The 25,901-nt window shown below is 43.6% G+C and overlaps 1 protein-coding gene across 5 annotated transcripts; it reads left to right on the forward strand.

Moving 5' to 3' along the window:
* Positions 1-3,931: 3,931 nt before the first annotated feature.
* LOC146197106 (uncharacterized) lies at positions 3,932-24,733 on the forward strand. Of its 5 annotated transcripts, none has more exons than XM_084598846.1 (7): positions 3,932-4,158; positions 6,692-6,954; positions 10,955-11,224; positions 12,679-12,792; positions 14,513-14,764; positions 18,273-18,403; positions 19,109-24,733. In XM_084598846.1, the coding sequence occupies exons 2-7, from the start codon at positions 6,811-6,813 to the stop codon at positions 19,287-19,289; spliced, it is 1,092 nt and encodes a 363-aa protein (XP_084454972.1). In that variant the 5' UTR covers positions 3,932-4,158; positions 6,692-6,810; the 3' UTR covers positions 19,290-24,733. The 5 variants fall into 5 exon arrangements, with proteins under 5 accessions (XP_084454972.1, XP_084454971.1, XP_084454975.1 ...); XM_084598845.1 differs by having other exon boundaries at positions 3,932-4,151; XM_084598849.1 differs by lacking the exon at positions 3,932-4,158 and adding an exon at positions 4,194-4,362.
* Positions 24,734-25,901: the final 1,168 nt, after the last annotated feature.

The raw sequence follows: 25,901 nt of genomic DNA on the forward strand, positions 1-25,901 counted from the left end.
ACCAGCTGACATAACTCCTTTTCCCGCACCCTTCTATTACGATTGGCGATTCTCCTAATGAGTCTCACGTTAGCGTTTATCGCATTCTTAAGCTTTCCTGAGGTCCTATTCTTCCGGTTAGTCTGCAAATACATGCCCAGGATCCTGATCGTTTAAACCTCAGCGACCGGCACACCCCCCACCTTTACCTCTAGCGACGGTGGCGACACATTGTGCCTCGCGTGTATCCTTCCTGGTTTAACTACAAAAAGCTCGGACTTGGACTGACAGCACGAGAGTCCTGCCTCTCCAGCTAGCTCCTCCACAATATCTACTGCCTGTTGTAGCATATCCTCAAGTTGTCTGTCGCTACCCCTGGTGGCTTACAGTGACGTCGTCCACGCAAAATGTGTGTTTCAAACCAGGTACTCCTTCCAACCTCGGCTGTATTTTGATCAAGGGTGATTGAATAGGAACAGAGATAAAACCGACCCCTGAGGTGTCCCCTTGCCTCCCAGCGGGAAGGGATCCGATCTCGCTTCTCCAATCGCAATCTTCGCAGTCCTGCCATCCAAAAATGATCTGATGTACCGGAAGGTCCTACCCCCTGGCCGTATGTCTGATAGGTTCCTAAATATTGCCTCATGGGCAACATTGTCGAAAGCCTTAGTTAAGTCGAGCCCCAATACAGCCTTGATGCCCGTGACATAACCAGGATCAATCACGTATTTTTTTATTTGTATCACGACGTCCTACGCTGACAAATTGGCCCTGAAACCAATCATTGTTGCAGGTATCAATACGTTGTCCTCCGCAAAAGCCTATGGAGCCTATTGAGGACCACGTGTTCCATCAACTTTCCCACGCAGGATGTCAGTGAGATGGGGTGCAGATTCTTGATACATAGCTTCTTTCCTGGCTTAGGAATAAATATAATCCTAGCATGTTTCCATTCGGCCGGGATCTCCCCGGCCTCCCAATACTTGTTCATCAGGTCCATGAGTGCCTCTACAGACTTGAAGTCCAGGTTTCTCACCATTTTGTTGATAGCGACAGTAGCGATAAAGTGAACTAGAACATGTAGCGAGTCTCAGATTGCACTGCCATAGGTCTTTCATTCCGGGCCCATGCATTCACGCTCGGCGATCGTTACGACTTGAGACACGCCTGTGTTTCCTGTTCACTGTAGTCCTTCTTAATACATTTCTGCTAGCATGACGGGGTCTGCCTTCATGTTTATGGCGTAAAGCCTTTCTAGGCTCGTGGAACGAAATCCCGTGCGCGAGAGTTGTGCGCGGGATCTGTGCGTCGGATCTGTGCGCTGATATGTCACTTGCTAATAACGGATGTAGGGAACTTAGCAATGAAAACGATTGATGGTGATTAGTAATGAATAAAGTTATGCGATAGATATCGATAGAGTTAATGAATAATGATAATGACTAATAAAACGATCATAAAATCACTAAAAATGACTACGGAACGACCAATATGTCAAACGATGACTTGTAATGACCGTAACTGGCTGGAGAGGGGTAAACATGCTTAGATATATGAGTGTTAATGACTTTGCATGCTTCAGCATCACATAGAACAGCCAGTATGTCAAACGACGACTTGTAATGGCCGCAAATGACTGCAAATTAGTAAATATGCTTAGATATGAGTAGTAATGACTACAATGACTAGGCATGAATCAGCGTGACTACGGAACGACCAGTACGTCAAACGACGTCTTACGATAACGATAAGATGAAAAGTGACGAGGCAAACGATGAGAGGCAAATGATTGAAGAGGAAAGGTAGACTTTCGCCGTTCTCCTCTTAACAAACATTTAAAAGAGACTCTCTAAATTTTTTTAAAGTGTGCACCGATGAGCGAAGGAAATTAGCACGGTCATCCAAGCGTATTACCGCAGGACCGAAATAACCTCCGAATTGAAAATGTCGCCTTTCTATTTGTAACGGGCTAGACTTACAATTCTACATTGTAGCAGAAGTCCGTGAAAGACGCCAAAAAGCGTGGCGACGCCCTACGCTCACGCTTGTACCTATTTCCAACTTTCCAGAAGGACCATCATGAACTACGGGCGCTACGCATACAACTTCGTCCTCAGAAACAATCTAACGGTGATCATATCAGGGCTAACCTACTCGGATTTAAATGCTCGAATATGATTTATTTCATGAAAGCGCAGAAACGAACTCATTAGCTTATAACCGCGAGAGATTCCTCCATCCTGCACCGTCAAGTTTTCTGCGGACTATATCCACCTCGCGAAAACTTTCTTGGCCTGTTTATCCAAAGCGAACGTGATAACCTTTAAAACTAAACTGTAAACGTTTGAGTATAAGTTGAATCGGACTATAGATTGAACCTCTAACTATCCCCAACTTACCAAAAATGAAAACGGAAATCACTGGCTTCAACCGCCTGTTCTTGCAAGATTCTCTTAGTTATTCTGGCAATTCCCGTTATGTGAAACGGGGGTCGACTTTTCGCTGTAGGCTTTTTGCAGCGAAAAGGGGGAGAGGGAGGAGCTCAGCCAATGTTCTGGCTTTTTACGCACATGCCCTCATGTCTTTCTCGTCAACATCACAAGATATATCTCACCATTGTTTTGCCGAAGAACTGTCAAACATGCTACCCCCCCCCCCCCCCCCCCCGCTTTCTCCTCCCTAATTTAGCAGTTGTATAAATGAAAACAGACACCTCTGCAGGCTTCCGCCACCTGTTCTTACAAGGATCTCTTAGTTTTGGCGCCAATACGCGTTACGTAAGACAGGGGTCGACTTTTCGCCTTCGTTTTTGTTTTAAAGAGCTCGGCCTATTATCTGTATTTTACGTACAGGTGCGGACATAAGTAAACGTAGCACGATTTTTCGTTCAAGTTACAATCACGCGCTCTGTATTAGAGATAAGAAAACATTATTTATCCCAGCGAAAGCCCACTGGCGTCTACACCCTGTTTGAACATTTCACAAATGCCAGTTTTAAATATAGAATGCACGAAAAAAAATTCGAATCGAATAGGGCGCTCCGTTTACTTTTTTCCGCACCGGTACATGGATTCATGCATCTCTTGTGAACGTTGCAAGATATATCTCCTCATCGTTTCGCAGTAGAGGTGTCAAACCCGCTGAAAAATACCTTTGTCTAGAAAAAAATGCGATGCAATCGGCTCTACATATCCGATGGCACTACGTATTTTTATTTTCATTTAAACTCAGCTTTATGTACCGTGATTTGTATGCCAGAAGGCGGCGAAATGCGCAAGAGTCTTCGGAGTCATCCGAACACAAGCCGGATCAAGGGCGAGCAGTGCTTCTCGCTGCCCACGTCCCATAGTATGTCATCCACTGTACTATCCAGCGCTTGGTTGATGCTGCATTTCAGAAAGTATTTTAGCACCATATATATATCGTCGCGCTGCGCTCAGTGCAGCAAGGTGCAGCCAGATCCAATAAATGTCGCCGTAGGGAGTGGAGTCTTCGCATTGAAAGCGGCGCTAAACTCACTGCTTTACCGATTCTCGACAGAGGGGGAGGTTTCCGGGAGTGAGACGCAATAAGGTGAACGCTGACATCTAGGGAGCCTCCCTTTCATTCCGGGCCCATTCACACTCGGCGCCCGTTGCGGCTTGCGACAAGCCTGTGTTTCCAGTTCACTGTTGTCCTTCCCAGTAGTACATTCCTGCTAGCATCACGTTGTATGCATTCATTCTTTTAACGTGTGTGCCGACGAGCTAGGGTAATTCACACGGTCATCTAAGTGCATTACCGCAAGACCGCAAGAACTGCCTAATTGAAACAGCCGTCATTTTATTTATAATTGGAACTAGACCTACATTGCTACATTGTAGCAAAATTCTGTAGAAAGAGGCCAGAAGCGTGTCGACTCCCTCCGCACATGCCTCCATCTATCTCCAACTTTCCAACGCGGCGGTAGCACCACCTATCCCGGCGGGTGCGAAGTAAAAGAGTGTTTGTAGGCGTTTGTGTCGTGCCGGTGTGTCGAGCAACCCGTGTCGTAAAATTTTCACATTGGCGAAAAAGGCGTGACTTTTGGCGTGGTCCTACTTGTGCGTGAGTGCGGCACCGTCAACCAAATGCATCGTGGCCTCGAATGTCCGTACAGAATATCCTGACCGGCGGCTTCGCTCGTGCTCGAGGTGACTCGTGAGTCATTCGATGTTCTAACTGCGTGTTGCTCGTTTTCCTCACCGGCCAAGTTTTCATGTCTGGCTTTATTTCGTAGACGGCCCATGTTTGTCACTACTTGGTGGCGGCGCCGTTATAATTGCGTTAATTTGCCTCTGTGAAGGACAACAAGGGTCGCGCAGTGGCTCGAGGACAGAGTAACAAACACCGATCGGTCTCGAGGTTCGTTTCTCAATCGCGCGGCTGCTTCCGCTGACAGGAAATGCGTGCAAAACATCGATCATTATCTCTACCCGTCATCACGAGCATTTGATGTTGTCAAGGCTCATAAAGTACGGGTGCTGTTTTCTTGCGCTCGAACACCAGCGTTAAGACGGGTCAAAACGTATTTTCTCAGCTTGCTCGCCCCTCTAGAGCTACCAGATTTCTCCAGTCGGGACCGTTCCCGCAAGGTCTATTTATACTTTGCATCGCTGTCCGAGCGCGTCCCTGACTCCTCGGACCCGATTAGTGGGTGACAGATGCTGCAAAAATGGTTATTTATAACTTATAACGGTTATATATGACCGACAAGATTGTAGCGTAAGTGAGGGCCAAGTGGGCAAAATCTCACAGGTTGTAGGACTCCGTGAGGCGCGATTGTCAGTTTTTGTTTCGTTTTGTTTTGTCGTTATTTTTGAGACTGCGTATTATTGGCTCAAGAATCGTCCGCGGCATACCGCGCGAGGAATTTGGGAGCCATCCAACATTGGTGGAATAAGACTGCGGCGACTGACGGTTTCCGATCGAGGCCGGAGCAGTGTGCGAAAGGCGCTCTTGCGACCTAGCGTGAAAGGGAGCGCGCAGCTGCGTGGTAGGTGGGAGCGGCTCTTTCAAGTGTGTCGGCTGCGTCCTGGGCTCAGCAGGTGTTCCGGTCGTATCGGTCGCGCTGAATACGCACAGTCTCTATCGTTTTTCTCAAGTTTCGTCAGGCGCTGCTCGAGACTAGTGTCAGAAGGGAGAGCTGCAACTTCGGCGCAGTAAGTAAGGTGCACTTTGTCTTCGATGTTTTCTCCATTCGTTAAGAGTTTGCCGAAGTGTATTGTTCCATTGAGCTGGTACAGGTTTTTCAAAGAACGTGTGAGCAGCATCGTTGCTATCTGTTTTCTCTTTCTGGTGGAGTCGTAGATTAACATGTTTGTCCAAAATGGATGCACTCTTGCCAGCATTGCACTTGTCCTTTTGGTTGTACTACATATGGTGCTGGAACCAAGCGCTCACTTAGCAGATGTTTGTTTGGCAGATTGAGCTGGATTACACTGGTGTGCATTCTTGTTATCGATGGAATGTTTCCTGTCCAAGTATCATCCAGCAGGTTTCATTCTGATGCATATTTTTGATGCTTCAATGTTGTGCTTGCCTTGTATCAAGCCTCTGCAGTTTGGTCTCACTGTCATAGGCCAAGACTACCGCACACTTCCATGTGTTACCAGGACATAAATTCAGAGGCTTTTGTCCTGTGGACATCCAGTGCTGCTAACAGAAGCAGACCGTTTTGTCCCATACCCTCCATAGTTGAGGCATTGAATATACATATAGAAAACGCTGAAGGGCATATGCAAAGATAGCGCACCTCTTAGAGCTTGCGGACTTTATTTGTTAAACTTGGGCCAATTTTCATTAGTTTCGCAAGCTGCCTCTCTTCATTTGATGCCATGAATTGGTAAATTTCAAGAAGTTACTTAGGAAAATACTAAACCATGAATATGAGAAAGAGAAGATTGGTATGTTTTGAGTAGAATAGAGAATTTTGTGAAGTACATGTTATGACATCAGGCTCACTTAAACAGTAGGAGTAAGGCAGTGGACACATGAGATATGCCTTGCAGGCTCTTCTCTGAGCTGCATCGCTGCATGTTTGTCCGTAGAGAATCGTGTAACCATTGATGAGCTAACCTGACATGACAGAGTGATAGCTACAAGTACAGTAGCTCCTGGCCTTTACGTTAACATAAACCATTAAGATAAATCCTGCCCTGTGAATGCTTTCTGTATCCTCTTCAATATGGAATGGGCCTGGCATGGTAACACTTGCAAAGACACATTTGTGAAAATAGGTGCAAAATGGAATAAATAAAATTTGCAAAAATAGAGAGCACTTCGAGATAGATCATAGCAATTATGCGACAAGGTATAGCAAAGGCATGCCCCCTCTGCTCACCTAACACCTATTGTGCTGGTCTAGATGTACTACCTGCACCCTTGTACCAGCGTTGATCACATCATAAATTCATATTTGCATAGCTGCATGGCACCACCGGTAGCTTTTTGACATTATTTCAGCACAGCTTGTCCATTGTTGCACACGTCACTGTTTGGCTTGGAGCTGACATTGGCCATGGTCCGGTTATGCAGGATGTACCAAGATTGATCACATCATAGATTCATATTTGCATAGCTGCATGGCACCACCGGTAGCTTTTTGAAATTGTTATTTCAGCACAGCTTGACCATTATTGCACACGTCACTGTTTGGCTTGGAGCTGACATTGGCCATGGTCCGGTCATGCAGGATGTTCGTCTGAGAGGCTGCTGCCTCTCTGACGCGACAGTGCACTGTCAGACACTGTGTTGTGCCCCCCTGGAGAAGAGCGCTGGCGTCAGGCGGCAAGCGCCTGCGGATGCAGCCTCATGCGGGCCAAGAGCTTCCTCCTGTTGCTGGCATGCATCGTAGTGACCAGCACCCTCGTCTGTCTATACGGGGACCCAAAGCCCGCCCTGGACGGGCTCGTCTCAGAGACACACAGGCAACTAAGCAACCTCAAGAACTTGAAGGTGTGTTAAACACTTGCACGATCTCAATGCTCTGAACTGCCTGCTGCATTACTTTTGCAGTTGTGACATGAATGTCATCATTAACAGCCTGTTTGTTTATATCGGCTGCTGAACAAGATTTGATTCAATTAACCCTACTCTGTGCCAGCTTTGGCCACCTTATCCCCGTAAACTCCCTGATGCAATCCGGCCACTGGCCTTTCCGCTGCTTCCAGCAAGACGATATCAAACACAAACTTGTGTTCTGCATGGGATTAACTCAGAACGTGCTTAGTGTCGAAGTATTGGTGGCCTGCTTTCATTTGGAGCTGTCCAGTTTATCATTTTCCATACGGCTGATGTCACTTTTGTACTTGAACAAACATTCATTTTGTTGTTTGTGTTGGAAGACTTCTAGCACTTTTCTTTGGTAGTTATTAAGTTCTTAAAGAACCCAAAGTTGTAGAGGAGGCTACGTGGTGTTTGAAGTTTTTGTGCGATTGTAGAAAATGTTTGTTTTGTGTACTCTTATATTACAGGCCTGAACAAGCATGTTTACCACTCACTGGTACTATATGTAGTGGATCCATTTCAGTGCACTCTGTGCCATGCCTGTCACTTCTCATTGAGAAGCTTCAGTGTTCATATACTGCAATGTCAGGCACAGCTGCAGTTGCCGGTTTAAAAAGAAGTGCAAAAGTTATGATACTGTTATTTGCTATTTGTGTGATTTCACCTAATTAGTTGAAACCTTTTTAATGTCACTGTCGAGGGGCACCTTGTGTGTTCTGAACATGTAGTAGCACATAGAATACAACAGATAGCCTTCTTTATGAAGCCGAATTACATCAAGGAAGCCAATGCTCCATTGAGAATGTAATTCACTGTAGCTGATAAGAAGTTGTGATTGTTCAGCCAGTGCTTACTTCAAAACTTCTAGGTCTGCAGCTGTTCTGTGTTGGTGTTTGTTGAGCAGTGCTTGTGTTGAAGAAGAATTGGGCCTATTGTAGGAGCGAGTGCGGCTTTGTCAAGGCCACTGAGTCCGTGTGACATTGTTTGCGTAGGCGGTATCATAATGGCCCCTAATGGGTGTTGGTGGTTTCTGTGGTTCAGAGCACTAAATATGTTGAGGCTTCCCAGGCAGTAGTGAAATAATTTGAAAATCCAATAGGAGCAAAGCTTCGAAGTATTGTGAGTAAAGGGGGTAGATTGTGCAACTAGTCATGACCATAAATTGGACTTTTTCTTCCATTTTTGCTCTTGCTACATGTTTTCTGGAACTTCATTTGATCTCTAGAAACATTTTTCAGTGAACTATAATCTCTCAGTATGCGGACTTGAACTTTTGGCTGGGCGAGTTTGCGGAAATTACAGTAAAAGTAAGCAACATTTCAGGGTTCTTAGCTCACAAGTTTCCCTTATATCCTCCAGTCGCTAATGCACAAGACCAATGCTTGAGTGTCTATATGCGTGATATAAAGTCCTTGCCAGGAAAAAGACTGCTTAAAGCATATAGAGAACCGAGCAGTGCATTCATCACAGATGACTATCACAGATGTAGCGGCATCACAGAAGTGAAAAGTAGCAGTGTTCTACTGACATAATACATCTAAAATATTTTCATAACAATTTTCAAATGCAATGCTGGCACTGAGAGGTCATAATACTTCTTGGATTCATTTAATACAATGGCTTGAACACATGCTAAAAATAAAGCTGAGAACTGGCCTATTCAGATATTTTATTTTTCTTGTGTCTGAAGCATGAATGCAGCATTTTACAGCAAACTACTGAGCCTGGAGAGCTAGTATACTTTCAGTTTGTTCTGTTGCAAGTTTCCAAAATAAATAACTGCATGCAGCATCTTTGAGGTTTGGAATCCAAGCCAGTAAATATGGGGCTTCATTAGGCCCATGCAGTAGAAGGAGTTGTAGAAACTGTTTGAGTGCTTTCACTGACCAGCTGTGAAGCTGCATTTGGGTGCTTTATATCACACCAAGAAGCTTTATGCCCAGTACAGGAACTGGTTGCAAAAAGTGTTTGATAACGAACTTGATTCACTCTGAAAAAGCCAGATATCTCGCTTTGTCTAAGGCAATTAGGGCCAAATGGGGTGTTTTTTTTTAGTGTTCATAGAGTTATTCGTATTTATAACCTGTATCTTCCATAACATAAAGTGGCAGTTGCACAATTTCAAGTTGGTGTTTTTTTATGTTATTAACGTTTATATATATATCAATCCAGTAATCTCAGCACGAGAGCGAATTCACAAATAGTTTATATTATTTGTACTTTGGTTCTGATTGTGCTCGTGTATTTTGGTGTAGCCGGGTGCATGCATAGTACATAGGCGGTGGTTACTTCAGCTCTACTGAAATAGAACGGCTTTACAGGATAGGTGCAGAAAGCATACATTGCCGCTTTCACTTTGCTTGCGCCAGTGCAAGTACGACTCCAGTGAGAAACATGACAACACATAGTATCCAATGAATATCCATTGTGGATGTCCAGTTAATGATGGCTGACCAACATACAAAATGGACGGCAGTCAGGTGCTGTTTACAAACGTCCGTCGTATCACTAAACATCTTTAGCCTCCACTTGGACAGTTAGCGGACATCTGTCAGCTGTTTGTAGATGTTCAGAGGACGCCCGGAAAACTTGAAGAGCATACTCTGGCACACACTGTATGCTATTTGTCACAAAATTAGCGCCTAGCTGTGGTGGCACTGCAGGCTCATTAAAGGAAGATTGTTGCATGTGAAATCGTCATGTTTACTTCGTTGTGAGTGCCGTTGTGTGGTTGCTTGCAGTCTAACAAGATAGAAGAGCCATCAAGTGTCGTTGCATGAGTTTTCTGCTTCCATCAGAGGTGGACATGTCGCAAGCATAAGAACAGGAAGTTTGCCCGCTGTTGCCAAATGTTTGCAGACCTATGGTAGGGCAGTTCTTACTAGGTTTCTAAAATGATTACTATTCACTACAATTGGACGGACCTGTGCAAATATGAAGCACTGCTTGCTAAATAATGTTGCTGATCATGCGACTGATGAACACATTTTATGTGCAAAGAGCTTTTTGTGTGATGGTTTCTGTAATGACAGGCCTTTTTAGAACACATGTACATGCATGGCAGTGCGGTACGCTGTTATTCGTGGAAAAGCGATTGGGTTGGTATGAGAATTCCCTTTTATTTCACTCCATACTGATTTAGTTTTCACTCCATGCCCTCATTACAATTAGTAAGTTACGCAGACAAATGATAAGAATTTCATAGAATTTCATAGAACCAAATAAAAACTGCTCTGAGAAAGCAATGCACCGAATTGGCAACCTCGCTGATCTCGTCTTTCCTTTGCACACCGTTAGAAATCAGTATTCTTATTTAGCAGAGTGCAGTTACTAAAGCTTAACTTATGAGCATGAAGAAACGCAGAAAGATGCAGCTTCGTTAGTTAAAACTCAAATGACCCTGGCATGCAAGTTGTTATAGTACGTATTTTGTTTTTTGTACAAGCAGCATAACTGTCCCTCTTGCCTACCTGTAGCGCTAAATGCGGAAGAAGGCATTTGTTTTTGTTTAGCCATGGTACAAGAGGCTTTAACGTTGATGTCTGTGGGCATCTTAAATTCTCGGCAAAGTGCACGTGAATAGTCTACTGTTCTGCTGTCACACCAACCATTTTGATATGCTGGGCAATGATTTCTGCTTTATCTCTTGTTTATTTATTTAAACGCTCAAGAAACAAAATTCTGCTATGCTTGAGGTTGCCCTCATCTCCAAACAGGTGTGAGTTTATACTGAAAGTTTAAAATGATGCTGATCCTTTCTTGGATACAAACAAGAGTTCTTTGTAACGCTGCCATACTATACGACTAGAGATGCCCTGCCTCAACTAGGTTGTGAAAATTGCAGTGACCAAAAATCGTCCAAAGCTTGTGGCAGTAATTCGTTAGTGATGCCCGAGTCTCGATGCAACTGCATCTGTCGTGCTCATTGATCTGCCCTGTGGGTGCCCAGGTTGTTCCCGAACAGCGTGACCCTCAGGAGCTGGAGCGGTATCTGCTGCACCTGGGCTTGTCGCCCGCCACGTCCGCAGCGGGCCCCTCTTCCTCAGCTCTCATGACTGCGGCCAACGAGAGTGGGCCACTGCCACCTGTGGTGGGCACGGCCATGGGTGTCGACCAGTTGGGGCGCCTGCAGGGCTTCCTAGAAGCCTGCCAGGCGCACTTCCCTGATCACATGGTGGTCGTCTATGCCCTGGACTTTGGCGCTTCCGAGCTGCTTGCGGTAAGTATCTTCTTCCTAGCACTTGCGGGCTCTTTGAAATGGTGTTTTAATTGGTAGGAACAATAGTCAACAGAGACAGTGTTGTGTTTATTTCGTCATGGATAAAGAGCTATCCAGTTTGCCTCTTTTCATGAAAGCTAGGTGCTGCAAGTAGATGCATCAAAACAAACGTGCTGTTTAGGTTTAGGTTTATAGGGTTCTGCTATCCAAAGCAACATTTGCTGCAATGGATGCCCTAGAATTTTAACTGACATCACACTATACATGGGTACAACATGTTTCACCTTCATCAAAACAAAGCCACCATAGCTGGGATCGAACCGCATCTTCGGAATTGGCATTCCAGCACCCAAACCACTGGCAAACATGATGTAGTGACTACTGCAGCAAATGTTGAAAACAGCAGATTGCCTGCATTTACAGTGCGAAAGAAATTCAGTAATTTTTAGCACTACCAATTATTCAGCCAGGTTTTGTTCATGCAAGTTTTCGACGTTGTGGTTCTCAGGAAATTTGCTTATCCTCATCAGTAGTTTCTACCCTTAGCATTTGCTCCTTGGGTAGCATTCTGCAAGTGTCACCTTTTGTGATGTGTCCACTTCAGTCTGCATTAATGCAATCCATGTTGGCTCAGGCACCTATCCCTGTGGGCTCGAGACAATCGATGTAGATAGAATTGGACGCATCTCAAGAGGTGACTCCCAGTCGGCTTGAGCCTGTGGATATTGGGCTCAAGCCAATAAGGTCTACATCAATACGAACTGAGGTGGACATGTCGCAAATAGTGATGCATACCCGTAGAATACCTTGGGCAGTACATCAAGCCCCGATATATTGCATCTTGTGTAGACTTGCCCCTTAGTGCTAGACTTCATTTTTGGACTCGTGAGCATGCTGCAGTTGCGCGGCAGCAGCTTTCGATGGCCGTCCGCACATTACTATTCCAGCTTATTTGCAAATAGTTTGAATAGTCAAATTGTGGTGCAAATCGAATCAAATAGCAAATACTACTTAAAAACAATTCAATATTTTGAATACTTGCACACCCCTCATTTTTATATAGCAAACTATTTTTCTGTCCTCTTCGAGTTCATTGTACCCAGGATTATTGTATGACAAAAGTGCTGGCAGCATCACTTGCATGAGGAGAGCTGTGGCCATTCTAGGCATTCTAGGTACTCAGATTTGGAGCACTAATACCAACCACACTGCTCGGCCCAAAAGTAAAACCCATGACCTGGGAACTTCTGAAAAGGGTACAAAGTGGCATGCTGCTTGGTTGTTATGCTTATTTGGTCTCACTACTTCATTACCAGAGTGACTTCCCTGGTTAACAGAATTCACTTGCGTCTTTTCATTGTTTTCATTCTTGCTCTCCACTGTGTATCGCCGTCTTGCTTTTCATTGTGCAACCTACTCATTGTGTCTCAACCTTGTTCTTGTACCCTGTGCAGGCACAAAACTTGTGTAACTCTAGTAACTGCACCTTGCGCACACTCAACTTTGACTTCTACCCGCCACACGTGAGCAACCTCAAGATTTATGCCTACCGGCCTATTATAATTCAGGTGAGGCATCTGTGTTAAGTGTTCCATCTCTTGTCTTCTTGTGAGTCTCCTTCACCTATCCCTGTTCATTTGCCAAAAACAAAATGTTGCATGTGCTCCTTTCTCTTGTACCGTTTGTTTTATTCAAGGTCTGTTTGCCTGGTTCTAACGAATCACTGTTTCTAATATGCATTCATTTCTCATTACCCTGGCGAATGATGTGCACCTTAGTACCTTAGGTGCGGGTGCATTGCAGGAATGACACGCACCTGCTAACAGCCAGATCAAGAAGCGATGAGATGATGAAGTGTACCTGGAATCTAAGCCCATCATGACAGCATGATGGATCAGCGAAGTGAATGGCTGTGTGGTTGTGGTGATGTATGTCAGCTTTGCAGCTTTGATGTATAATTGCCATTTAGGTTGCCATTCGTATGGGATTTCTTTGAAGGAACTCCTTTTTTATTTATTCATTATAAAAAATTTCACCATTTTAGCTCGTGTCTTAACAGCCACAATTTCTCGTCATGCAAACATCGCCACTCACTGAGCACAGTGACATCTTTATACCTACTAATTACTTGCAATGTCACCTCTGCTGGCTTGTGCATTATATACTCTTGTATTATCATGCACCAAGCACTGTTAGCTTTTTTTTAATCAGTGCAATCTTTGTGGCTAAATATGTGGATACTAGGTTAAGTATACGCATGCAGTGGAATCTTATTTGATCTTGTTTAATTCAAGCTTCTTGTTAGTCAGACTGGTGCTTTAGTTCTACCAAAAGCCTTCTTTAAGCTAGAACTCCATTATAACTCTAATAAAATTTTGATTCCCCTCAAACTGCACAAATATGTAAAAATATCGAAGTTGGAACTTTCAAGACTCGAATGCGTGGACCATATTTGCATAATTTTGAGCCTGCCTGTTTTATTTATTATTATTATTTTTTTTAAGTTTAAAATTCAAAGTTGATAGAAGAGAGGGGAGGAATAGGAGGTGATCAGTTTACGATTAAAATCAGATTGTGGCACAGTCAGTAAAAGTGATACAAATGAGATATTAGGGATGTTATGGCGCTTGCTCTGCACGCGTGTAGCATACAATCATAGGCTTACAGTCGTGTAAATATGGTCTATCTCAACTGCATAAAACTTTATTCATCACATGTTATTGCAAATAAGTCTGTGAATTCATGTTGACGTTGCATAATGGTTGTTCCGAAAATATATTTTAACTAATGCGTTCTCAACAGTTCCGCAATTAGGTCACTTAGCAGCAATACCATTCTTACAGCTAATGATTGTGCATTCTACAAGATAGAACATGGGCCGCTAAAATGGAATTATTTCTGCTTTTGACCATTCTGCAAGCCACCATTGCCACTTGAGTATTTGTGGGCTTTCAGGCGCTGGGCCGTAATGAGCTGATAAAGATGTTCTGGAGCAATGCATTAAGTTATCCACCAGAAAGTAAAAAGTTTACTTTAAAAACATGTCTTAATGCCTTTTTGTGTGTCTAAATCGCAAGCAAGTGGACGCTTAAGGCTAATGCGGCAGTGCCACTTGATGTACATTGAGATACATTAAACGATACAGTAGAGAAAACAAACAAGAAGCCATGCATCAAGTGGTCGCTTCGAGACATGCGCGCCAGCCACATCGAGGTGCTCTACTGCTTTGAGCAAAGATTCACACTAATACACTCATACTTATCTTTGTTTTGGCATGCTCACAAGCAGGAGTTGGTGCGGGAGTCTGGCGGCGTGCTTTGGGTGGAGCCAGACTACCAGTTGACAGGGGCGCCTGACCCGCTGCGCGTGGTGGGCCGGGCACTGCGCGAGGGTCTCGCAGCACCCTGGGCATCCCAGCCACAGCCCACATCAGCGCTCACCCACCTGGGCATGTTCGAGTTCCTTCGGGCTCCACGCGAGGCCTTCTTCTTCCAGCGCATGGTTGACCCCTCAGTCCTGCTTCTGTTTGACTCACCTCAGGTCTGTGCTGTTCACGGTATCCTGTGCTTCTTACTTGCAGTGTGTTTGGTGGCTTTTTTATGCCTTTTTATGCCTTTTAATGCATAAAACTTAGGCTTGCGCAAGTATGCGGTGATTTCGAATATTTGGTCATATGGTAAACTTTGACATCCTGACTTGTAGTTCTCAGCATGGTGTGTGCTCCAGAGGCTACCAGAAGAAGCGGAAGCATGCTCTGTCTACTTCTCTTTCTGAAAAGCAATGGCCAATACTAGTGAGTTGGGTATACAGTGCAGAGTTAGGACTTTCGTACCTCACACCTCGCAGATAGGTCAGCTCCGTGTTAAGTTGACCTCCACAACTTCGAATGGCCATATCGCAAAAGATTGACGGAGCTTCAGTGCAGCGCCAGAGTGCTTGAATGCTGCTTTCTTTCTTCTCTTTCTTAAATTGTAGCATTTTCTACCAAAGGTATTCAAAATGTACCTATTAGCGTCCCAAGATTTACGGTGAGCGCTACGAAAACTCGTGTTGGGGAAGGTGCCCAGAATGTGAAGAAGTGTAAGAATATACCGGCACTCTAGTTGAAAGCAGAAGTGAAACAGCCAAAAACAAATAAGAATGTGGCTTCTAAATCCATGCCCTGTGTCTGTGCTCATGCATAGCCACAGCAAAAGATGCATTTATTGCTGAGAATTTCGAATGTAAATTTTAAACTTTTTTCCTCCCGCCACTAGTTTAAAACTTCAGACCTAACACAAAACAAAAGGCTTTGTATTGCCACTTCGAAGCGAATGGCAGTGTAACCTAGCCTTAAACACACTTCTAAAATACTAAATAGCCTTCAGTACTAAATGTACTCGCATAGTAAACAAAAGTGATGACATGATCGCAGTTTGCAGCAGGACCTGTGTTTCAGTTCCTGGCCTTTTCTAGTTTAGTTTTCAGCAAGTATAAGCTCTTCGTGATTGGAATTTAATTAAATTGAGTTTATTTAGTGAGGTGAGGGTAAAAGCTGCGAGAGTAACTTGACAAATTCTTCAACTGTGCAGTGTGGGGGGCAGTGAACTTCAGTGCAGAAAAATAAATTATCTTGTGCTAAACATCCACATAACATCACAAACAACAAAAACCCAGCACAAGAATGAGGTTATGTGTTGAAAAGGTGAACTCGAATTCACCCCAAGTGTCCCTTTGTTGCTTTAAAAGAAGAATCTCTTTCAGTACTGACACGCCGCTCCTGGGTTGCACCCATTCCGTTGTTACAAGTTCCCCCTTGTTAACATTTTCTGTAGCAGCTGCTCTTTTTGTCATGTAGGAGGAAATAGTTTGCTAAAGGCAGCTCATAGCTTCTGTGCTTCTAAAAACCTATTATGCAAAATGGATGAGTGGGTTTACTTTTTTACTTGTCGTTCAAGGCCACCCACAATTAGCCATTGCTTTTGCAGTGCTTCAGTGATGGCTCAGTTATGTTGTGTTTCTGAAAGAGTTGAGAATAATCATTGCTGACCAATTCAACTGTTCATATGAACCGTTTGTTTCTTTGCATGGAAAATTAGTTTGAGCTGTTCAGCTTATAAATAAAATAAAAAGCAGTTTCATGGGTGAATTGGCAGCATCTGATGGCAGGAAAAACAGTGCTTATGAATGACTTGCTGAGAAAAGGCTAGGGGAGAAGAGAATGCGTGACCAAAACACCAGCAGCAAGTTTGCTTGAACATGAAATAAGCAAACATATGTTCAAACACTTATCATTTTTATTTATTTTTTTTTTTTGTAAAATGTACAAATTTGGACCCACCCTGATATTTTACAAATATTTCTCAAGTTTATGGAACGTAAATGAATCATTTAGTGAAACTTATCAGCAGCTGTAACATTGTAGTGACTTCCATAGTCTGTTCATGGGACACAAGTGATTTTCCAAAACTCTATTATAGCTACCTTCACGGAGTTCTCGCGGTATCTTTACCGTCACTCTATGCCTGTTGCCCTTTACGTGGAAAAAGAAACAGCAGATAGGACACGTTTACAAAGAGAAGGTGAAGAAGTACACAGGACGACCGCGGAAATGCTGGCCCAACAAGCTATGCTTCTTCAATACTGTCGTCCTTTGTTTACGAGTTCGGCCTCTTGCTTTGGCCTTGCTTTCTTCTTTTGTGTGACCACCTGCCGTGTCCGACTCAGTGTGACTGTTGTATTTCGCAGCTGTAGCTGCCTGCCACAATGCACTAGCATGCTCGAAGCCTATGCAGTAGTTTGAGCTCTTTTTGAAATTATGCAATCCAAATTTTTGTTCCTTGCGCTGCCGAGAAAAGGGGAGAATTTATGATTTTGCACCTTGCTTGCTTGCCTGTGCTGTGAAGACATCGCATGGTGGCAGCGACAATATCAAGGTCGACGTCGCTTCCAAAGTACATAGGGATATCTGCAAGCCATGGACAGTCAACCAATGCTATTACTTATGGTTGTGAAAACATGAGCTAGGTTGTCTTAAAAACAAATCACTTAGAACTTTGAAAACAAGACGGAGAGGGGTAGGCACTGTCAATTCCTCCTACTCACCCTACAAATATGAGTCCTCAGGTTGGCAGATATGGGTTATGGAACAACCCATAGTAATTTGCCTAAATGTGACTGTTCTGAGAAGAAACCTATGTCGCTTGAAGCCAAAAGTTTGCCAGAGAGAGAAAAGGATGTTTCTGTAGCACTAGTATACATGTAGGTGGCCAGTTTAACTTTGCAGTTTTTCTGTGTTGGTTAGTTACATGGGAGAAGCATGGTTACTGTGACGTATGCACCGCTACAGGATGTCATAAAGGCAGTCATCTTTGACGCAGTGTCTAAAGGTGAAACTGGGGAGAGTTGTGGTTGTGGTCAAGACATGCCAAGAAGATAAAAGATTAAGGGAACTTAGGTGTGACACAAGCACTTGCTCACAACTGCAGTTTTAGTCAGGAGTTGTAATAAAAATATACAATGGAAAAAACAAAGCAATCACACTGGTCACATATCATTTAAAAAAGCAGCTTTGACAGCAGTATAAACGTGTTGCTTGTACCTGTGTCACCATGCTTTATATTTAAAGTAAGTTCCAGTGACTTCACATGCCAGCTTAGTATGATGCATGAACTCTACAGTATAGTCACTGTTAAAGGGAACATGAGACCGAATGGCTGCCGCACTTTGCAAAGCATTCCTGAAAGAGCAGGCGACAAATGATCACAGAAAGTGCATGCGCAGTAAGCACGGCCGGCTGCTCTTTCAGAGCATGCACATAGTGCTTCCCATTCTCGCCATTGCCAGTGGTAGCATTTTGCAAAGTGTTTACGCCATGCAACTGTGTGTTCCCTTTAACAGTGGACCGTACTGTACATTTGTATACTTTCAAATGTGGGGAGAGTGTTAGAGGAGGAATTTGGGATGGAAAGAAGGGGTATTTGGGGAGGCAGATGTCAGGCTATTGCATTAAGTTTGGTGTGGGCACATTTCTCAAGCGTGAATGTTGCACGTGTTCTTTCTTTTGTAGGTGCGAGGCCGGTTGATGCTGCCATGGGTACGATGCGCCCTAGTGGCAGACTGCATCACTCCAGTGGGAGCACAAAGCACTGGCTGCCGTTTTGATAAGAAGCCTCTGTACCGGTATTCAGGCTGCCATAAGTGAGTGGCTTTCTCCTGTGAGGCGGTATCTTTTCTTTTATGCCTAGCGGCACTAACGGGAGATTTTTGAGGAGATAGACAGGCAGCAAATGGGTTTGGCCGTTCAGTGTGCATGCCGTTTTACCTGGTCGCTGTCCCGGACTAGTGTCAGGTAGTGCAGCGGCAAACTTCGAGTTGTAACCTCTGGAACGTATATCGCAATGAAATGTGAAGCTATGGGGCTGTTGGCAGATCCGTTTTCGATTGCCAGGCTACTCAGTGAGCCGCATAGAATTATGGAAAACAAGAGGGTCCATCTTCTTTTTTCTGCTTTTGATCGTCATTTATTCCAAACTGCTGTCCTTGCAGGTGCGTCATTTTGTGTTTGTTGCTTTTTGCTGTGCATGCATAACAGTGCCACCCTGCAAGAAACTGGACGGGACGAAAGAGAGTGCGGTTTAGACATACTTCCCCCCCTTTGGGTAGCTGGATGTTCAGGGTGTAGCATTGATCTCTATTTAGAACTCTATTCTATTTTTTTTTTCTTGCCTAATAATAGGTGGGACTTGGGGGAGTGCACTGAGATATGCATTAATGAAGCTGGACCCGTCTGATTTGGTGCCGTATGCTAAGGTTAAGGCTGCAGCCAAGCTGGCAGACCTATTTCCGTTTTGTTTAGCTTCACAAGCACTGATCACCCACTTGCCTTTCTTCTTGGCATTTCAGGTATGACGTGTCTGCTTTGAACATTATCCTGGGCCTGCTCTACGAGAACAATCGGCAGCCGTATGTGTTTCAGGATGAGGACCACTTCTTCCGGCGGATTGTGGATGGCAGCAGCGACATGCCACTGTCTGGCCAGCAATCTGAGTCAAACAGCACGGTCAACAAACCAGCCTCTCGATGATGGCGGACACACAGGTCCAGCAGAAAGGAATGCCTCGTGCCCACCGCACCTTGCTGCTCCCCTGCCACTGTGTCGAATTGTGCTGCACGTTGGTTCTCCGTGCTTGTGGCCATTCCGACCGCTTTTTAGTCGGCACCGAGTCTCTCCCCTTTGACCCCCCACTTCTCACTTGCCACATGGAGGTGTCAGGAAATGTTTACATGCCAACGCAGTCTGATCGTAATTCTGGAAAAGATGCAAGGCGGGTCTTATAGATGGAAACCTAGTAAGCAAAGTACACACGTGCACAAACTGTGGGATCACACATACTAGCTTTGGCTCTCGCATCAACCGTGATGGATCTTGTGTAACTGAAAGCTGCTCGTTGTGCGAAACATTTCTTTTTCTATTGGCTTTTTAGCATCACACAGTACTTCTTTGAAAGCAGGTTGCCTTGCCGCATTCAGAAAGGGTTGGGAGTTCCTGTTAGCTTAAGCTCATAGCTGCTTATGTTGGCTAAATGTCCGCACTGAGGTGAGCCTGAGCGAAATGGGCATCACCTTTAGAATTTAGATTGGCCAAACAAATTTCAATTTGCCATAGTTTGTGCATATGCCTGCCTTTGATGATATAAATTTGGCGCACTTTAGTAAATTTTTTTCAAGCACTTTGAGCAAAGTGTAGTCGGCTTGATAAGTCCAATTTAGGAGGGTGTGACTCTTTTTTGCAAGAATGACTGTGCAAATATTTTGTTTTGTTGCAAAAAGTTGGTAGGTGCACAAATTGAGGCTGAATGCTTTGTAGGCACATGTGGTGCTGTGCCCGGATACTGTTGCTACTGCCCAAATATTTGGTATTGTTTACATTTTTTCCACCCTTTAGCAGCTTGAGAACAATGTGCGCAGCATGGAGATAAGTCTCCGGCAGCAGTGCGAGCTCTTGTGTGACTCTTGTGAAACATTTTGTGGCTTGTTTTTGTTTCTGTTGATGTTTTAAGCATGCAGCTGTTATTGTTACAAAAAAAAAAAAAAAGAAGAAGCGGGAAAAACTGCTTTCTCTATAATTTTCTGTTTTTTTTTTTTTGTTTTTTTTTTCTGTGCCAACATCATAGTTGCCAGTGGTGATGGCCGCTGCAACTTCTAATGCCATCCGGTTGCAACCACGCTTTTTGTATTCGTATTCTTGATTGAGAACCGCATGAAAGGCTTGGAATTAGAAGCGGACAAGGCTTGGTGATATGAATCAGCTTGTTTGAACAACGCTTCAAAGGCTCTTGAATACATTCGAGCTGGACACCTTGTTTTTGCTGCATGAAAGAAACATAGGGCCATTTCTTCACAGCTTCTGGACGTTAGAGCCAGATTGACATTAGCACAGCAGGCGAGGTTGAAGGGTGATCTAATGAAATGCTTCTGACGATGCTCTGTTTGTGCTGATGTGTTGGCATTCTCATCAAAATAAGCAACAACATTTTTGCATGGTGAATGGATTAGCAAGCCTGGAATACGCTCTTCGTTTACAGTCTGCATGTACATTTTTGTGTCGAGCCATTTTGTGTGTGAGCTCTGATTTTAGGAGACGGCCACTTTCCACCTAGATTTCAGGAGCTGTTTGGGAGGTTCATTTTGTAGCGTACGTGCCCACATTTCTTTGAAAACCTTCGTCGTTTATTGATCAAAGTGATGCAGGCAAGTAGCCAAAGCTCTCTTGTCTACGCCGCAGCCGAAAGCCACGCATAGGCTGGCTTTATTTAAGGAGCAAAGCTGTAAGGCCTTAGTCATTTGTGTCAGCAGTCTAGTTCTACCCGCATGTTTAGTAGGAATTGTTTGTCTTGTGTTTTAGAGCCATAAAAGTCCAGAGTTTACTGACCTGCTGGGGTTCAGAGCCAGGCTAGTCAAAGCATCCTTGAATGCACTCCTGCCCTTGCCCCCCCCCCCCCCCCCTCTCCAATTTATCTTGCCTGCCTACCAGCACACCACCCTTTGGTGTTCTTTTTCTCTTTCCATGTTGTCTGTCCCATTGCTTACTGCAGTTTTGCCGACTTCATTTCCCTAGTTTGTGTTGCGTTTCCTAAGGCACCATTTTCCTTGCCATTCAAGATGTGTACTAGCATTCGCTGGTGCTGCTCGAAGGTTCGTCGCACATGTATCTCTTGTACCGTCTCTTGAACAAACAGATCACATTTTAGTTACATTTATGCAGATCATAACTATAGGTTATGTTGTGTTCATTCAAGGATAATATTATTTGTTTGTTTCTTTTTTTTTTTTTTTTTTTCTGTCAGGGTGTGTGCATGTAACAGTAATACCTTAGTGGCAGCTGTGTGCTGCTTCCAAAGCGAGTTTGGTCAGTGGTATTTTATGTACATTGACATTACTTCTGTTGTGAAAGTGAATTGTTAAACATCTTGCTTTCCAGTTCAGTTGCATGAATTGGCCTTGACTACAAGAGAAACCAGCAACTGCTTGCCTCCTGGTGAGAACTGCCTCTGAGCCAATAATATGCATCGCACAGGCCATAAATTAGCCGTCACTGTGAAACACAAGAAAATGCACATTTTTTTTTTGCCTCTATGAAACTGAAGCAGTATTGTTGGTGCTTAGTATTACGTCCATGGAATTATGCTAGTGTCTTCTGATTAACTTAATACTGAGTACTAATATAAATGAAGGCAGCAGTCACTGCAACTAAGAAACTACAGTGCAATGTTTTTATTTTCATTTGAGGGTTGATCATGGGAAAATACATAGTGTAGGATGTTGTTTTTCTTTTACATAAAAGATAATTGATTAAAAAGTAGAAGAAATGCTTCGTGCCTTCAATTGAAGTTGGGGGCTCGTATCCCACTGGTTGTTTTGTAAGCCCAACACTTCTCTTGCTGCTGACAAGCCGCAAAGCGGAAGATTATTTTCTGCTAGACATGGAGCAGGCAGTTGCATGACATAGCAGTCACACTCATCTTTAGCCCATTTGAATGCACGGGCTGGATGCACAGCTTTCCCTCTACAGTCATTGTATTAACTCATTGATCCAACGTGCTTGAAAAACACCCAGAGGTGGAGTAGATTTCAGTCCAATATTTTGTGGAGGATCCCTTCAGATTAGCGTGCATCTTCTCTCAGGTGCATGCTAATTAATGGTTACTTCCTTTACTAAATATATCAATTATTTAATTACTTTTGTTATTGTAGATAAGTGACCCTTGTTACTTAGGTCATAGAGCATCAAAGAACACCTCAAATAGCATACATATTTTTTATTCAATTCTGATGCGCACTTCTTTTTCACAAAAACTGAGCGTCGAAATGGTATATGCGTTAGTCGTATGCAAGGCCATAACGAAAACCATGGTATGACTACCTCTAGAATCGTTAACAATACAGTTAAGCCTTTGCTGTGGTTTGCCTCTTTGGGATATTAGGTCAAGCTACATAGATTGGATTGTATAAGTTGCCCCCTTTGTTCTTTTTTGTGGGGCAGAGTTGCAGGTTGTACACGCCCATACCGGTGTCTTCTCCCGTCAGGATGCATGGAACCCTGATGGTAAAAAAAAAAATGTAAATTTGTTTCCAAACTGATTCTATAATGAAAATTCAGAAAACGCTTTACTTACCTGGCTCGCTCGCAGTGGCAATCTCTATCCCAGACGAGTAGTAAAAAGTTAACCAAAAATTTATGGTTAGTAACTTCTGATAACCTTCGAGGGCATGTGTCGCACAGGGCCATTTGATGTTCGGTTTGCCGCGTCCCAAACTAGTCAAACTGAACCACACAAGTATAGAAGCCTTCGGTGTGCACTGTTATTACTGCTGATCTCCAGCTGCTAACCTTGCTGTTGTTTGGTTTGGTTTGCGGGGTTTAATGTCCCAAAGCGACTCAGGCTATGAGAGGCGCAGTAGTTGAGGGCTCCAGAAATTTCAACCACCTGGGGTTCTTTAGCGTACACTGGCATCGCACAGCACACAGGTGCCTTGCTGTTGTGTTGTTGCAAATCTGTTACATTGAGGTGCACTCACCACAGTTACAGTGAAGAATTTAAAAGAGAATCACAAATTGCACTTTTTCCAGTTTTGTGACAGCCATCATTAGAATAGTGTAGTTGTGGTAATCTCTGAAAAAAGGAGTTTTTGTTTTTTGTTTGACATTCCTTTCGTGCCTAACAAAGATTGCCAAATTTTAATGGTTGGGGCATAAAGAGCGGCTTCGAAAGCTTTTGTGTTTTGTGGCAGTTGCTTTCTGGCTACTTGTGACCTCGGTGCATCCAGCTTGATGTGCAAACAGCCAGTCATGGGTGCAGCTGGATGCTTCTGCATGTTTACTCCGAATGTTACTAGTTCTTTAAGAAATGCACTCTGAGGGGTTCACAATAAATCCATTATTGTTAATATTTGATTAATTTGTTAACAAATTAATTAAGGGTTTCTATTACTGCATTGGCAAACAGAATGACATATCCTGCTGCATCCTTGTGACAGGCACCATCAGTATGCTTCAATTTCATACTTGCAAAATCTGTAGTGGTCTATTCTTATATTTTTTAGATATTCGGCTCAATTTAAGTGAAATACCTGCCATACAAGCACTCTTGTGCAGATTTCAGTGCAGTTTGTTTTATATGCTTCTATAGGTTTTTAACATGGGCTGCTTCAGCAAGGAGGATTGCATTATTTTCCAAGCTGAACTTTAATAATGCATATCCATGAAGAAATGAGCATTTCTTGCCCGGTCCCATCTTCCCAATGTGCCATAATATGTTGACTTGCTATGTCACATCTTAGCCCCTTTTTTTTTTTTTTTCCGCATTGAACTTCATGAACTTTTCTTTTGTTGTTACTATTTAGTCATCTTGTGAATTTTGTTAACATTCCTGTGTGCAGAGTTTGGCTTCATTTCATTCCAAACAGGTATGGGAAGTAGCCACATATTTGCTAGTACAGCTTGTTGCCGGCATCTTTTTGCTGTGTTTAAAAAACAGGGGCAAGTAGCGAGAGCAAATCCGATTTGTACCCACATGGTCTTCACCTTGGAAAACAGGTTTCTTGTACAAATGGCTTATAGCTGACTGGCTTGTTTCGAAATATGTAGTGGCGTTGCACTTCTTGCAGTGGCCACGAAAGCTTAGGACCTGTTGTGGCACATAGCACAATAGTTGGAAGAGTTTTGTTGAGTGTGTTGTCTCGGTAATAGGCGCAAGCTAAATGATTATGGCGCAACTTACAAAGCATAATACTTGCATGTGAGTACCGCCTTTTGGCAGTACTCTAGTTATGGCCATGGTTACGGTGGCCTCAAACATTTTAACAGAGACTGGAAGGCAAAAAAAGAAAGGCTGATATTGAGAGGTAGTGTTGTTTTTGCTTACAGGCTGCAGGCAGTTGCTGTGTGTGGTTCAGGGGTGCTGCTTAGGGACATGAGTTGTCTGTTCTGGAGGTTTGCCCCTGAAAGGCGGAAAAAAAAAAATCTTGTCAACCACTGCAACATCCGTCCAGGGGCACACATTCCAATTTAGTCAGCAATGCAAGCTGCATCTGTGATCTTGGTTGTGTTTTTAATCTTGCAACTTTCTTTTTTATTTTTTGTGAGCGTTGTACGTATATGCTTAGTTCTTTTAGTTATTTTTGTTTGTTTTACAATAGGATGGAGATAAAAGCAATATATAGTGCCCCTTTGAAATGCATTATAGTGCAGGCCATGCCTCAAAAAAAGGAAAATGCTGGGCGTGTAGATCAAGGCCATGGCCTGTACAAAGAATTGCATAACACTGTCAGCACCTAATGCTGTTTCCGAGTGGTTAGGCATAACCATTAAATATGCAAGCACGAAGCTTTTTAGTTCATGAAATATGTCGCGTGTTTCTTATTTTGAGAGAGAAGGAACAAAAGCGAGACTACTGCCAGTAAATTGTTTGGAATCTACTAAATTTAGCCTAATGGCACAGTGAGTTTTCCACAGACTACTTTGTTGTCTAAAATAAACCGGTGTTTGAGCTGCAGAGCTTGCACCTCCTTGTATCATGCACCATAATGGTGGATCTTGTGATTAAACCAAGAAACATTTGTACCACTCCACTTTTATCAACAAGCTCGCTTTGACAGCACACTAACGAGTGATAGTTCCAGTGTGTTGAAGGCTAATGCACAAGAGCTTTGTGTACTGTGATCCTTGGATGCAGACACGTTTGCTGCAATGTTGTCTTGGAAGCAACGCTCGCTAGCCTGTAGTGGAACATTGGCTGAGCTTGAATAAGCCGTATGCTAATGTGCAGTTCTCTATCTGCACCCGACGCAGTATGCACAAGACAATGACGAGCTAGACTTTTATACTCACGCAAATGTCTTTTTGGACGGGATGTATGTGTGACAGAATGTTTTTTTTTTTTTTTCAATAAAAATTTTTTTTTTACTTGGAGCATGTTGGTCTTTTCTCTTTCATTGCATCCTTAATGCATAGATTTGTCCTGGAGCCCGATTTTGGCATGAGCTGTGAGGGATGAAGCTTTCAGGAAATAGTTCATGTGCATGAATGGCATTGTGCGGATATTCATCTAGATCAGTCTAGCAGTTTCAACCAGAAACTGGATCTCTGCTCCTGCCAGTTGAAAATGCTGTACACCATTGCAGTTTATGGCGGTAG

This window comes from Amblyomma maculatum, chromosome 3, assembly GCF_055883805.1.
Source record: "Amblyomma maculatum isolate TAMU_Amacu chromosome 3, ASM5588380v1, whole genome shotgun sequence".
Classification (NCBI taxonomy): domain Eukaryota; kingdom Metazoa; phylum Arthropoda; class Arachnida; order Ixodida; family Ixodidae; genus Amblyomma; species Amblyomma maculatum.

Excerpts from the sequence above, each read along its gene's own strand:
- LOC146197106 (XM_084598846.1), top strand. The coding sequence starts at position 6,811 with ATGCGGGCCAAGAGCTTCCTCCTGTTGCTGGCATGCATCGTAGTGACC. Across the intron at positions 12,793-14,512 it reads ACCGGCCTATTATAATTCAG|GAGTTGGTGCGGGAGTCTGG; the intron begins GTGAGGCATCTG and ends GCTCACAAGCAG. Across the intron at positions 18,404-19,108 it reads CGGTATTCAGGCTGCCATAA|GTATGACGTGTCTGCTTTGA; the intron begins GTGAGTGGCTTT and ends TTGGCATTTCAG.